Genomic DNA, 16797 nt, shown 5'->3' with positions numbered 1-16797 from the left:
CCTTTTTCTCTTCCTGGTTAGTTTCAGCAGCATTCTTTCTTCACCATTCTTTCCAACACAAGCTTCATTTCTTACACCATGAAAATTGAAATTTTTCTATTTTGTTTTCCTCCATCCGCTATTTTAATATGTAAATGTAGTGTCGATCTCCTATCTTTGTAAGCTCATTTTATTTCATACTCCCACTTGAAAACGGTTTCTTTTTTAACTCTGTTTTCTCAGTATGAGCCATTTTACACAAAATTAGTATGTAACATACATGTGTGCACTTTTGATTAAAGTAACACTTAACAATGCAGCACATTCACAGAAGACGAACATAGCGCAGCGTATTATATTGCAGTTGCTACCACACCCTGCTACTGAGTCGTAGCGACTGGATACTCCTTTCTCCGCAGCCTTCCCTAAATTTGCGAGTGCCGTTGTCTGCGAGCGAGGCTAATGAATGTCACTACGAGGCTTTTGTCACAAGCCTTTCGCAGTGGAATGACTGCTAGCAGGAATTTAATATGGGAGGATCGGAGTGAAAACAAGTTATTACGAACTTACACTGTCACTAGATTGTAATAACTAACATTTTTGGATAGGTTAAGCCTCTTAAGAGCTTCGGCACTGACACCACAATACTTTAAGGAGAAAGTAAAAATGTTAGCAATCAATATATCAGTACATAATGTTCTCCTTCATGGAGTATTCATATTGCATAGGCTGTATTTATTCTATCATAATCAAAACTGGTGTTAATAAAAACACAAGTGGTGAATTCAAGGTTGATGGTTTATAACATAACATATAATACAATAATAACATAACAATGTATCATTATAGGTGTGATGTCCAATGTTGTCCGCAAGAAAAGTAATTCCGATTGGGAGCTGACAACCATGGAGAGGCGGTACTCGGTCCCTCCACCAACAAACAACACTTCAGGTCCAGCTGCAGGTGTTGACCCACATCATCCGCAGTTAGGTCCTAGAGGTCAGCCTCCAATCAACCCAGCTGGAGGACCATCAGCATCTGAAGATCTTCATGCATGGTCAATCTACAGGCAAGCACACATAGACATCTAACATTTTAATAGAAATAGAAAGTATTCAGTTAGCTTCTTTTTCTTCTTATTCTTTAAAAAACATTCCATATGAGCCTAAAACTGAAAGAAACGCAATTAAATTTCAATTTATATCAAACAATAACAAATTATTTTTCACGGTTTCCATATCAGTGAAATTCTGCCAAGAAAACGAATTAAAAATGTATGTAATGAATGTAGAGTATAAAAAGTACATACTTGTGTCAATTATTTTAAACTGATTTTCGCAGAATAGATTCGAAATATCTGTAGTGAATGTTACCTTTAAATAATCAGATTGATCTAGAACACACAGAAGAAAGAAGAAAAAAAATATTTACACACTTTACTGTTTATTGTATCTATTTGTAAATGTATTCATTTGTGTCAGATTGCTCAACACATGCAATCAATCCTCATTCACAGGAACTAGTATAACATTAATTAATTTTACTCCATTTTTTTTAACATGTACCATTTGTATAGGGAAAAAGAATGGCCACCCTACCCCATTATCTCCTGGATTAGTTGCCTCATGAAATTGACATATTATATTTTGCCTTGGAACCACAGAATATTCGATGATAATCTTTTTTCTTCATTTTTGTACAGACCTAAACTCTTTCAACACTTATTATATAATCACTGATTAACTGTTAAGTTATTTTAATTAATAAATAACGACTTCATCTGATGATAATAAATAACAACCGTTATTTATTAATTTAAATAACTTAACAGTTAATCAGTGATAAAAATTTGTCCTGTTGTATATTGTAATATTTTTAATAAACTGTGTCAGGAAAAATTCAGTTTTAATAAAATTGAGTATCAGTGACAAAGTGCCTAATGCCTATTTTTAAGGGGTTCTCTGGAAAGGAAGTTTATTCGGTCATGGTGGATACACTGAGGGATCACTATCCTTCATACGCCACCATGAAAACTGAATTACAGAACTGAATAGAGGAAGAATGGGATCAAAGATAAACAGTGTCTTGGAAGACCTACAGTATTTCTGTGACCACTCCAGAGAATATCGATGGCTGATGCTGTGTGTGGCATGACTTTAGAGAAGCGATACATATTGATCTCATACATCAGAGACTTTGAAAATTTCCTACTAACTTGTACTTCATATTGTACTGTACATCATTATTTTGACATAAACAGAGTCCTAAGTGATTGAACACTGATCAGAAGAGATTCAGAGTGACAATTTCCAAGTCGCTTTGCCGCAATTTTGAAAAGAATTATTCTAACTCACCATCATCATCATCATCATCATCGTAATCATCATTCTCATCATCATCATCATCATCATCATCATCATCATCATCACTACCACCACCACAATTAACTTTCTCACCTGTGCCTTCCAATTAGTCATTTACTCTCACATTCACTCTATTTCATGTAGGAAAGTCTATTAACAAATAATAATATTATTTTCAATAATTTAATTGATAGGAATAATTAATAAAATTTACAAGATTGCTTTTGATAAAATTTACAAGAGTGTTTGCCAATATTATACATTCTAAATCGTTTAGATTTAAAAAGTAGAGATATTGTTTACTTCCAACCAACAGTGTAGATTTAAACAGAATTCTTGCTACAGTTTCACTGAATTTATCTTAGAAAAAACGTCTGAATTCTTTTCATTTCTATTATTGCGAAGAACTATACAGTAGAAACAAATAAAGTTGTAAGAATAACTGGGGACCCAACTATTTTAGAATATTTTTAATAACTGATTAAATGGCAATCTTACTCGTGTTAATTATGTAAGCATGTGCGGCTTACAGCTGTTTTGGTGCTTCTTCACACCATCCTCAGAGCCTTCTGTGTCTCAGCGTCATCTCAACTTCGCTCTGAGGATGGTGTGAAGCACCAAAACAGTTGTAAGCCGCACATGCTTACATAATTAACACGAGTAAGATCGCCATTTAATCAATTATTTATATTCAAGTGTTAAAAGTAGTGTACGAAAGATTCAACTTGGAATATTTTTAATGTTTAGGATATATGCATTTACTGTTCATTTTAAAATGTAATTGAGTGATAATTTTTTGTCATAAATTCTTTAAAAAGTGTGGGATAACATATTTCCTTAATACATTTGTGATGAGAAGTATTTATTAATCATGGTATAAAAATATAGACTATTAGTGAGATTTAATTATTAGATACTTCAGAAGGCAGGCATGGACAGATCTCATTAATATAGTGGAAGAAATAAATTAATCCTTTTTATTTTTACAGACAAAACCTTAACTCCGATTTTACGGATTCTGCACTAGGCTCAAGTGAAAAGTCTCCTCTTCCTTATGGAAATTTCCAACTTCGAGAGTCCACTGTGCAATCTATTCTCAGCCATCCTCGCTATGGACCAAAGTAAGTTTAAAAATTATTTTTGTCTTTGTTAGTTGGATTTTTTACCCCTTATTTATTGATATAATTTATATGGTGATAGACACATAAAATTAATTATTATACTGTCTAATTCATGTTAGAAATTACCATTCTTGATGGCATACTGGTAGTGACTGTCATGAGAAATTTATAGATTCAAGCCTGACTGACAGACATTTTCCGAAATGAAAGGAAAGCTTCTCTCTCTCCCTGATTTAGAGGACTCCAAGAGAAATTCACTAGCCAACTGTTTTGTGCCATGCTTTATGGACAGCTCTCTCTTCAGCCCATCATCGCTTTTGATACTGCAGAAGTGTTTCTATAACAATGTTGCATGAGACATACAACGCACGAATCAAAGCTGGAAATATGCGGCCAGACACTAAGTCAATAGATTACATTGCATTCGGGGCTAAACTGCATTGGTTCTTTGCTAGCTAACACTGAGTAAATATAGTAGAACCCCTTTTTAACGATTCTCTGAGGAATTACTTTTTTTTTCCCTTAAATAAGGTTTTCCGTAAAAGGGGGTTTACATAAAATGGGAAGGAAAGGCTAAAATAAGTAGTTTTAACATGTGTGTTATACGAGTGTACTGTACTAAATTTTATTATAACCATTTATTTAGACCTACAATTATTATTTACAATACATTTCATTACAATATTTTCTAACTCTTCAAATGGTGTGACACAAATGTTTTTCTCTTTGGTTGAGCCCGAACCACACTGAAACTCAACATTAAAAATTTCTTCTTTCCTCTTCATTAGTCTCCACAATGTAGTAGTAGACAAACCATGTTTTTTTTTGCCATATGTGATAATGTTATTTGAGGATTAACCTCGATATCCCTTATTATTTTCTAATTCTGTCTGATAGTTAATTTCTTAAATTTAATCGCCATTATAACGATGCATAAACAACTCCACACAACTCGAGAAAAAAACAAGCAAAGCAACCACTCTGTCAAAGCAACGCAAAGCTAGACCATAAAGAATGATAAAGAATAATGTTGCCGCATGGCACCAAATTACTATCGACAAGCACTATCGAATATGCCAGTACTATTGATTATTGAAAGTCGAGTCGATATTTCGAACTTCATTATCACAAAATCACTTGAAAAGTATTCTTTAAAAGTGGGATTTTCCTTAAAAGCGGGAACTAATTACATTATTCTTATGGCACTTTGGCTGGGACTTAACAGATTATTCCTTGAAAATGGGAACATTAAAACGCAGTTTTAGTGTATAACCATAATACCTTATTATATGAAGTTTTAGTACACGTTATTGGACTTCATTTACGTCTGTTATACATTATAATAACTCGCTGTAAAACACCTGGAGAATACTTTTTCTACTCATTTTGAGTAATGAGAGTCCTTAGCCTGATTATATTGTATATATGTAGCCATTTTACTAAGTTTCATGAAACTATGTTGGTAAATGATCCATAAAAAACGAAGATTAGTGGAATTTCGGTAGTAATTAAACCTAATGGTTAGTAGAGATGATAATAAAAAACAACGATAATAGAAACTCCACTGAACAGAGGAGTCTGATTAATCAGTATTCAATCTACTTTACAGGTCAGCTCTTGGAGCCAATATGTACACATATCTTAAATTTGGTTTGCCGAGAGTATTTCCTCCATCAAGAGGACCAAGAGATGGTTCCAGCGGTTATGACTCCAGTGATGATGGATCCCCGTACTTGCACAGACAGGGACGTAACTATCTCAGGTCGCGCAGTGATCCAGATTTCAGGAACCAGCCTCTGCACCGACCTTACTCAGGAGTAGGTAGCATAATGAGAGCACAAAATATCAAATTGTGTCGCGATTTCAATATCTGATGAAAAGGAAAATGAGAACTCAATTTAGAGCACATCATCTAAATATTTAACCATTATTACTCGTTAAATTAGACATTTATCATTCTTATACTTTGTACCATGGCTTCATGGAAGGAAAGGAAGAGACGTTTTCCTATATTGCATTGGGTGTTTTGACCATCTTACCTATAAATTCTTGTATGAGTTATGTATATATTGGGTGTACAGTCTTATTTCCTTGATGTAAACACGTATTTTAATGAAATTTTTTCGAGGTCTTATGCAGCATCATTATTTAGGTTTCTACTTTTCATCCTTAGTCTCCTATATATTTCTGACAAACCAACTCTTCAAAAATTATCTCCCACTCGAAGCTTCACTCTCAGTGGCTGAAAATATCAGTCTTTCATGAACACTAAGAACATTATTAACTGTTTCAATTCATAACATAAACATCATATACTGAGTGTTACCTAATATGTGGGAAATCTTTGGGGAATGGATAGAGAACTTAAAAACAAGCAAAACGAACATGCAAATATATAGTCAATTTCTGTATATGTCAAATGAACCGTTATTTGGGTGAACATTTTTTTAAGAACCTAGAGATGTCTTGCAGTATATGAATACTGGCATTTCATTTTACTTTATTTTAGCATATGCTCAATGTAAGTATCTTACATTTGCCATGAAGGCACTTGAGGGTATGGACATAGAGCTCCATGCTTGTACTCTGTGATGTGATGTGATCGGCACCATGTTCCCACTACCTTTTATCTCTAGGAATGGCCTAGTACTCAATTTGATAGGAGATTGAGTGAATCTTGGGACCATTCTATAAGTTTTGGAAACAAGAAAAATCCCGTCATCACCTGGGATTGAACCAAATGAGCTATCCAGCCGCCTATGGTCAATGTACAATCAAGATGTCGATTTGCAATCTTAATAATGATCAAAATTTTTATGAATAAAATCGTTATTTTTCTTTCCCTGGTCTTTGTTTTCACTTTTGAATTATCGAAATGTTATTCAGTTCTAATTATAGGCCTATAATAAAATATTATATTTGTTTCAGCATGGGCCGAGAGCAGGTCCACCTATCACTGGAACTGGTGGGCGAGGAGATGGTTGGGTAAGAACCAAGAGTAACAGTGAAGCTAATCTCTTATCTGTTCAAGAAGCTGCTTACTTCAGACACCAACAGGATCAGCACCGCAGAAGTGTCCATGATCTCCGAGCTTTACCATATTCAGAAATGGAAGGGTGAGGCTTTTTCATAGTAATGTCTGTGTGTCTTGGGCTTCCTTTGCTAATAATGCATAGTGTGTGATTTATCAGTAAACTGACATAAATTTTATTAGAGTAAATTTGGAATATGAAAATTATTATTATTATTATTAATATTATTATTATTATTATTATTATTATTATTACTATCATCATCATCATCATCATCATCATCATCATCATCATTATATACTGTACTGGTACCTTTTGATTGTTGATGTTAAAATTTCATATACAGTACAGTAATGCTGTTATATTTTAAGAAGTTACAGCGCAACTGTTTATTACGAAAGCTGATACACTGGCCGTATATGGTTGAAAGATGAAGTAGATCTATCGAACTTTGAATTCTTCGTGCATTTGGGACTTAAATAGCTAAATTATTTTTAAATTGACGGTGCACACCAATTGATGTAATCAACACAAAACAGACCGGGTAATAAAATACACGGACCTTCTTAATAGCATATAGAAACTTTCATCAAACTGAAATAAAATTATACCGTATAGTAAAAATTAATTTTCTCTATATCTCAAGGAAGTTCTGTGGAATAGCTGTCTCACAGATTTCTGTCTATGTGTGTATGTGTGTGTGCGTGCGTGTGTATGTGTGTGACCTCTGCTTTGTATTCTGGATCCTAGTGGTCAGCCGCAGATGTCGGCCAAATGTCCCAAATTGTAGAATTAGTAGTGTATGTACAGTATATCCATATATATCTGGTTTTGTATCTATTTCCACCTTCTGGTCTCATATATCTTCCACTCAAAGGCACTTTTTACCTCCAATCTTCCATATCATTCCCATTCTTCTTTATCTACCTCATCGCATAGTAACTCTTATTCCTTTCTTCATTCTTCTGGGTAGCACTTATTTCAAAACTCTCCTTGACAGTCTCTCTTTTGGCCTTCTTTTAACATGTTACTAGCAGTTCTATAGTTGCTTTTGTTGAATATAAACATTTATTAAGTTTTTGCTTTAATTTTATCTTTAATAACCTCATTACTTACTTACTTACTTACTGGCTTTTAAGGACCCGGAGGTTAATTGCCGCCCTCACATAAGCCCGCCATAGGTCCCTATCTTGAGCAAGATCAATCCAGTCTCTATCATCGTATCTCATCTCCCTCAAATCAATTTTAATATTTTCTTCCCATCTACGTCTCGGCCTCCCCAAAGATCTTTTTCCCTCCAGCCTCCCAACTAACACTCTACCTATATGCATTTCTGAATTCGCCCATACGTGCTACATGCCCTGCCTATCTCAAACGTCTGGATTTAATGTTCCTAATTATGTCAGGTGAAGAATACAATGTGTGCAGTTCTGTGTTGTGTAACTTCCTCCATTCTCCTGTAACTTCAACTTTCTTAGCCTCAAATATTTTCCTAAGCACCTTATTCTCAAACACCCTTAACCTATGTTCCTCTTTCAACGTGAGAGTCCAAGTTTCACAACCATGAAGAACAACCAATAATATAGCTGTTTTATAAATTCTAACTTTCAGATTTTTTGACAGCAGACTGGATGATAAAAGCTTCTTAGCCGAATAATAACAGGCATATCCCATATTTATTCTGTGTTTAATTTCCTCCCGAGTATCATTTATATTTGTTACTGTTGCTCCCAGGTATTTGAATTTTTCCACCTCTTCAAAGGATAAATTTCCAATTTTTATATTTCCATTTCGTACAATATTCTCGTCACGAGACACAATCATATACTTTGTCTTTTAGGGATTTACTTCCAAACCTATCTCTTTACTTGCTTCAAGTAAAATTCCCGTGTTTTCCCTAATCATTACCATTTACTGAATTTATCTCATCTACGAGTAGACATTGCTGATCACCAACAGAATTTATTTCTTTTTTCATCAATTTTTAATTATTCCCTGTTTCAAATGTTACAAAAACAGAGAAAGTGTAAGAAGAAAGGTGTACAAAAATATTTTAAAATGCTGCCTCAGTAATATTTATTGGAATACATATTAATGGACGTTATAAATGTTTATACTTTTAGGCAAGTCAGTACGCGTCGCAGAATGTCCAAAGCTGGATCTCATGCAAGTTTGACACATAACCGACGTAACTCTGCAGTGCATCATGGTGGTGTTGCTGTTGCTCCCAGGGACGAAGCAGCAGTAGCAGCAGCGGCAGCAGCAGCAGCCATGACTCTCAACAGTCGATTAGGTCCTGTAGCAGAAGCTTCAATGTTACCAAGGGAAACTTATTATGCAGAACACGTCGATGCTGCGTTCAAATACCCTCATTTACAGGTATGTTAAATCAAATTAAATTAAAATAATAAGTATAGGTATGTCATTTCTGGGACCTGATCTGTGTCTGTGGGAAAAAATTTTCTCTTAGTACTTCTATTGGTTCATATTCTTTTGACCTACTATCGCTACCTCATGTCATCATCTTCGCCTATTATCTGTGGTGCCCATTTTCAAGTATGAAATTCGGCTTTGCTGAACTAGCAGAAACATTACCAGAGACATTAGAAATCAACCAAGCATATAGTTTATGATCACCCCTTATCCACTTATACAGATTATAAATGCTAATTAAACAAGATTGTGTGAGTGACAAAATTATTTTGCTATAGTGACATTTAATTACACTTTTATATCGTTATTAACATTAATAACGATCAGGTACTTATTCCTGTAAGAAAATTGTGTACATGTGACTAATTTAATTAATTATAGCAGAATTTGATTGTATTGCGACATTAAGATGAATTATAATTTGACTTACTTATTTACTTAGGACTTTTAAGGAACCTAGAGATTCATTGCCGCACTCACATAAGCCCGCCATAGGTCCCTATCCTGAGCAAGATTAATCCAGTCCTACCATCCTATCCCACCTCCCTCAAATCCATTTTAATATTATCTTCCCATCTACGTCTCGGCCTCCCCAAAGGTCTTTTTCCCTCCAGCTTCCCAACTAACACTCTATATGCAGTTCTGGATTCGCCCATACGTGCTACATGCCCTGCCCATCTCAAACGTCTGGATTTAATGTTCCTAATTATGTCAGGTGAAGAACAGAATGCGTGCAGTTCTGTGTTGTATAACTTTCTCCATTCTTCTCTTAGCCTCAAATATTTTCCTAAGCACTTTATTCTCAAACACCCTTAACCATTATAGTTTGACAAGGAACAGAAAATAAGAATGAAGAAAATATTAGTTTTATTTAAACTGAATTTGTATGTATGTATGTATATAAGTACCGATATGTTTGTTTGTTTGTTTGTTTCCAGTGGCAGGCTTTGAGTTTTACATTGTTTTCTTTAGCATTTCCGACTACAAACTCGTTATATTCTTCGACTATTGCATTTCTTTCGTTAAATTAATATTATTTTTATTGTGCCTATAAGAATGTTTGTTAAATGCACAGTTTATTGTGAAAAGTTCATACAAATTTGGTATGTGAACTGCAGTAACTTATTCCATAGCTACAGAAAAAATGTTTGTCTCTATCAGGAGAGTTTACTTGCAAGTGAAAGATGTTAGTCACAAAGGTAATAGTTGTTAAGACTTATATGCAAATTTCTTCGAGATGAACAATTTCAAAAGATTTCCTCTTTCTTATTTATTACCCAGTGCTTAGGATAAACACACACAAAATTATGCAACTGAATACGTAAACTTATGCATGTCACCTTAATGTAATCGAAAATTATAATTTCAACACTTTTATTTCAGTAAATTTCACAAACTCTATGGTCATATTGTACATACTGTATGTATTAGCTATTGAACTTGTAATACAGTAAAATTCCGTTTTAACGTTTCCGTCTTTAAAGAATAATCAGTTAAGTCCCAGCCAAATTACCATAAGAATAATGTAATCAGTGGCATATGCAAAATTTTGTCAAGAGGGGTCATTATTAAAATTATTTAGTACAATTTACATTATCGATATTTTAAATTTCATGTATTATTATTATTATTATTATTATTATTATTATTATTATTAGAATTCATGAGTTTAAAAACAACCTTTTCAATATGTTTCACAACAAGTTAAATTTCATATTATGTCAGTTTCATTTTATTACAAGGTCGGCACTAGGTGGTAGGTATCTCTATAATAAAGATAGGATTACTACAATTTGAACGTGCCGCAGCACCAAGCACAGGGATTGTATTGAAGGAGGGGTAGGAGGTCTATGCCTTATGTCGATGTAGATTTTGTTACTCTGACAGTGAAAAATTAGAGAAGGAAAAACGATTATGGATAACAAAATATTCAAACATAAATATGTAATTTTTTAAAAAGTTCAAGGGGAGTTCAAACCCGATAACCTCCCTCCTCCTTGTGTACGCCTCTGAAAGTAATTAATGCCCACTTTTAAGGAAATTGGTTTGAGGAATATTCCGCTTTTAATGAATACTTTTCAAGTGAATTTTGCGATAATGAAGCCCAAAATGTCAAATCGACTTTCAGTAATCAATAGCACCACCATATTCGATAGTGCATCTCAGTTGATAGTAATGCGGCACCACGCGGCAGCATTATTCTTTATTGTTCTTTACCATTGCTTTCATAGAGTGGTTGCTTTACTTGCTTTGTCTCGAGAATTGTGTGGAACCTGTTTCCAAGTTTTTATTGTTAGTTTATGCTTTTTATGTATCATTATAATGGTGACTAAATGGAAGAAATTAACTATTGGACGGAAAGTGAAAATAATAAGGGATGTTGAGGTTAACCCTCAAATAACACTACCTATCGGTATTGCATATGGCAAAAAGGAATAATGAGGAAGAAAGAAGAAATTTTCAATGTCGAGTTTCAATGTGCTTTGGGTTCAACCAAATGGAAAAACATTAGTGCCTCTCTATTTGAAGAGTTAGAAAATATTATAATGAAATGTATTGTAAATAATAATAATTGTGGGCCTAATTAATTAATTATAATGTTTGGCATATAACACACATGTTAGTACTAGTTATTTTAGCTCTTCCTTCCCATTTTATATACACCTCCTTTTAAGGAAAACTCCTATTTAAGGAGGGGGGGAAGTAATTCCTCAAAAATTCGATAAAAAAGGGTTCTACTGCTATTATTTAGAATGTGTATAGGAGTGTCTGATACTCTGTTGCTGTGACAATCATGATATCTGTATTATGTTACTTTATGGGAAACGTTCATTACTATATGAAGTTTTACACATGACAAACACACTTACTGATCATTTCTCATAAAATCTGATTTCAGGTTCGAGGGATAGAAGTAGAATCTCGTTCAAGTAGACAACTTCTCCTTCTACAAGGGATTTCATTTGAAGTTCATGGTGGCGAAATAATGGCTGTAATGGCAACCGCAGGTGAGGGGAATAAGGAAAGGTATATTGTCACTTCAAGAAAATTTAATTTGTAGATGAACTATTAACTAATATCATAAAGGTAACACTGTTTCTCATAAATAATTTCGCAATAATTTAGTTCTTATCAGGTTATCAATGATATAACTTACCCGTTTCTAGTCTATTTTTTAAACTATCATTCAAAAGACATAAATTAAATAATTTAATGTGCACAATTCCAAAATAAAAAAAGGAAATTTTTGTTTCCTGCATTGTTCACAAAATACATTTTATTTACAATTATTATTTTGTTATTAAAGGCGAATGCAGAACATCCAAATACCAGGGCATTAAATATTACTACTATTACTACTACTACTACTACTACTACTAGGCCTACTGCTACTTCTTTTGTTGTTATTGTATCTAATCATTGGACAAATTACATGAATACCTCTCATGAAAAAATGTAAAATGTCACTATCACTTTCTTATTGATTTGATTTTGTGAATAATAACGGAGAACTATAAAAAATATAAGGAAAAGGATAAATTAAATACCTTGAGAAAAAACTATCAATATAATGTTTTTGTTTATGGTACTGTACTGTTACCATTAAAATTAAGGTTCGAACTTGGATCTTCAACATGGATAGTAGATATAGCAAAAATTTTGCTAATAGTTCGCTATTCTTTATTACTGATGTTCTTTAAATCTATTATATCCTATGGATAAGGTCTAGTTAAATTTATAATTAATATATTAAGTAGGCCTAAGTAGTTTCAATTGAATTATTATACTACATAACTTACTGTTAGGTAAAACGAAAAAGCTATTATTAATAAACAGAATGACTAATTCATTTTTAATAGATGTATAGCAAATTATTCACAAAAATCACAATATCCAAACACAATGTAAATCAGAAATTTCTACAAGCATTCAAAGATTCATTTTGATTCAAGTTTTTCTTCAATTTATGTTAAATTTTGATTTATGAAGGTAATTATCAAAGTAATAGATTATATGAAACTTGTTACAGAAGAGGAAGGTACAGGACTCCTAGATGCATTGTCCGGAAGATCATCCAATATCGGGAAACAGCGGGGAGCCATATTACTTAATGGTCAGTCTGTTTCTCCAAATCAGCTGAGAGACAGAGTGGCTTATGTGCAGTGTGATAGCCACCTATCTCCGGATCTTAGTGTGAGACAAACCCTCAGTCTACATCACTGGCTTCGTCATTCCAGTAGCCATCACGGGAAACTTAATACAAAAGATAGGGTGAGTAATAAAGACATACTTTATCATGCAACTTATGATTTTCGCATAGTATTCTAAATTAATTCAGTTAATGTTATTATTTCATCATTGTTTTATATCAGTCTACAAATTTCAATTACACTGAAAACTTTTTTATGATAAGTTTCCTGATTCGCGCATTTTTGTAAGTAGTTTGGTCTAGGACAAACTCTTGTCACTGAAGTATCTATGTCTGCAGTGAAGGGATCTATAAAAATCCTAAGAAACCATCTCTACAGTTATATAGATTGAGCTCTTTGCTATGGCAATCTGCTCACTTGAGTTGGGTCTTGCAACCAGTGCTAAATAGACGACTGTGATCATCCAGTAGCTAATAGATACTAGGAAATTTTATGTTTCTTCTGGAATTAATTATGTTTTGTTTAGTCTTTTCCAATTATTTCTAATTGTGCTATTTCTTATTCTTTTTCTTCTCCATTGTTTTATTTTTTTTTTCATTATAACAACAATTTTATGGTAAGCTTTGTCTTCTAGGCAGCCTTCACTTGGAGGAAGCTGAATAAAATTTATTCGAAAAAAAAATACCAAGAATAAATAAATAATAGATAAATTGGTTATGAACGGTTGGAACATTACAAATCCTATAAATAAACAATGGATTACAAACCTATTATATTTTAAGCATCATTAGTCATTAACACTATCCTCACATTATATAATAATCAGTGGCGTAGCGTCAATGTAAGCTAAAAAGCTTAGCTTCCCCAGTTAATAATAATTTCATAATAAACCTGCAGTTTATGAAGAAAATTATTTATTAATTTTAATAGAATGTATATTTACGCATTAAATATTATGATGCGGCAGCTCAGGATGATTTGTGATGCAGCAGTAAACAAGAAGCCTGCACACACCAGCTTCCAAGCAGACCGGTTTCTTCTGCGTAATCCACCCCGCAGATTTTCCATCCCTTCCTAAGCTACCCTAGTGGCAAGGCTCGCAAAGAAGCTAGCTTTAACATTTAAAATAAGTAGTTTCCGCGTTATCCCTTTTCGTCAGTTGTGTTCAGTTGAAGTGTTAGTGTGCATTGTAGCTGATATAATAAATAATGAGCGAAATAACAGTTCCTGACACTAATTTACTTGAATTTTTTTAGGACAATTGTATTATCAAAACTGACTTACGAACAAAAGTGTGATTTAAAAAACAAATGACCGACTCCCTTGCTGTCAATGAAGGACACAACCAAAAGACAGATGCATACTTACGTAATGATACTAATATTTGTTAAGAGATATGTGTAAACCGTGAAATCATATTTTATTACGTATCATTTGAGGTCATGCCTTATTGGTGTTACTTACGATGTTCCAACCAATCTTCGACTGCTGACTTGAAATTGACTACTTAAGACTGTATTTTTGTAATACGTTTTCTCATATTGCATGAAAGACAGCTTGAGTTAGCTTCCCCTACTCAAAATTTCATGCTACGCCACTGATAATAATATAGTCTCCTCATTATCATTTAATTCCTTTTAATACCGCATTTATTGTTTCAATTACCGGTATTAAAAGTTACTGATTGTAACATAGCCTACAATATCAAATTATAATTGTGCTGACATTGCTAACTTAATTTAATAATTAAAGTTTCTGGGCATAAAATCGTAAAAAAGACTGTTTTTTTACCTAAAGAGTGGGCTTGCGATTTGAACTATTTGAAATTTTGCAAAATACTTACTGGTAACACGTTACGTACAGTTGTGATTATACAGTATAAATTTTTATGGCGAAAAGAAAAGAGAATTTGGTTCTGTCTTCATTGCAAATATTTTTGGTCTTTCTTATATCAGCACATATTTAATTCATTTATTTTTTTGTTCACAGATTGATGCTTTAATTGAAGATTTAGGATTAGACCAGGTTCGTCACACAAAAGTCTCTGGTTTAACAACGTCTGAGAAGCGTCGATTAAATGTAGCATGTCATTTACTTCTAGATACAGATATAGTAGTGTTGGACCAGCCCACTAGGGGGATGGATATCTTTGACACATTCTTCTTAGTCGAGTTTCTGCGACAGTGGGCTGCTACTGCAGGCAGCAGTGGTCCAGCTGCTATTACTCCAAGTGGTAAGTTTAATATTGAACAAGAAAAGCTGTGAATGTATTGCTTTCTCTGCTTTTATAAAATATATTCCATTTACAAATTCTGACATCTTTCAGTTGCATTGTATTCTCTAACTGCCCGCTACTGATTTGATTTTAAAGAATTAAAGTTATTAATTGTTACTATATACTAGGATTAAAAATAACTGCCAGTTAAATGATAGTTATGAAAGAAAAAAGTGTGATGTTGCCTGGACAACTATTCAAAATATCCCAACTTCTGCGATTGTCATTTCGACCAGCTGGAATTATTTTGCAGGAATTTATATAATTTTTTTCTCTTCACAATTTATTTATGATCTTCCAGCTTCACATTTTGGAATTTTGCTAAATGATGTGTAAAAATCTGCAAATATTTTCTTTCCCTGGAAATAATTCGCTTATATTGGACAAAGTTGATAGGAGATTATTACTTTTCTTTTTCTCCTGAACTATCCTTCTTACTGCTTGGAGACAAAGATTCCTACCAGATTTCAGAAAAAAAAAATTCTGATGTTAGCAGCATTGATGTTGACTCACCTTTACAAATGATCTTGTTTTCTATACACTATTAATTTTCCTCGTCCCTCTCAATAATATATTTAAGATGGCTGGCTACCATGATGCTGGGGTCTACGAAGATCACAACATCTTAATACTTCCGGGAAAAAACTATAATATTAAAGTAATTTAGTATAAATGTATGCACAGCTATAAAAAATTAACTTATATGAGTTATTAGTACTTTGTTATTTGCCAGTGATAAAATATTGATCCAAGTCTAAAAAAACTTCGAACTTCAGTGTAAGCTGTAATAAAATTATTAAATAGTAAAATTTTAAAATTTCCATTAAAAAGGTAAGAACAGTTTCTTTCAAAGGGAAGGATAATATTGAGATTAAAAAAAAAAATAACAATCATATTTCGGAACAGACACCGAATTTTAAATGTCTATAACGTGATGTAAATTTTAATTATGAGACTAAGATAAACAAATTTCAGCAATATGAGGAAACATTAAAAAAATATATTTAGAACTAAAATTTAAAAAAAAAAGTATGAGGATCGATAGAAACAAATATAAAATAATCAGATAAAATTAAATTAAAGTGCTAAAGGTTGTTCAAGCTTAGTACAAATAAAGAATGAAGACACAAGGAAATGATTAAATACCGGTACATAGTTAGTGAAGAATGAAGTATGCCTAATCACTGGAATGGGGAAGTGGAAGATTATTCTATGATTCCCCAGTACTCATGTAGTACTAAATATTTAAAATACGTGAGTTTTTCAAATTTTATCCAGACTTCATTGATTTGCAAACACTGGAATAACACATAAGTAATTCATGATTGTTTTTCAAAATATTCCCCTGCTTATTGATACACTTATGTCAGAGAAAAGGGAGCTTCTTTAATCCTTTTTTAAAAAACATTCTTGTTTAGTTGGTAGTGCAAAATATTTACAACG

General features: G+C 33.0%; 1 protein-coding gene across 2 annotated transcripts in view; it reads left to right on the top strand.

Moving 5' to 3' along the window:
• Positions 1-16797, top strand: part of LOC138694756 (ATP-binding cassette sub-family G member 8) — a 138503-nt gene that overhangs the window by 106048 nt on the left and 15658 nt on the right. For both annotated transcript variants that reach the window (XM_069818777.1, XM_069818778.1), the window contains exons 3-10: positions 829-1048; positions 3332-3463; positions 5073-5280; positions 6392-6579; positions 8619-8874; positions 11828-11936; positions 12959-13200; positions 15069-15312. In XM_069818777.1, the coding sequence (XP_069674878.1) occupies positions 834-1048; positions 3332-3463; positions 5073-5280; positions 6392-6579; positions 8619-8874; positions 11828-11936; positions 12959-13200; positions 15069-15312 (1594 nt within the window). In that variant the 5' untranslated portion in view covers positions 829-833. The remainder of the gene's footprint in view (positions 1-828; positions 1049-3331; positions 3464-5072; positions 5281-6391; positions 6580-8618; positions 8875-11827; positions 11937-12958; positions 13201-15068; positions 15313-16797) is intronic.

This window comes from Periplaneta americana, chromosome 2 (assembly GCF_040183065.1).
Source record: "Periplaneta americana isolate PAMFEO1 chromosome 2, P.americana_PAMFEO1_priV1, whole genome shotgun sequence".
Lineage (NCBI taxonomy): Eukaryota > Metazoa > Arthropoda > Insecta > Blattodea > Blattidae > Periplaneta > Periplaneta americana.
This window is presented reverse-complemented; position numbering and strand designations above follow the sequence as displayed.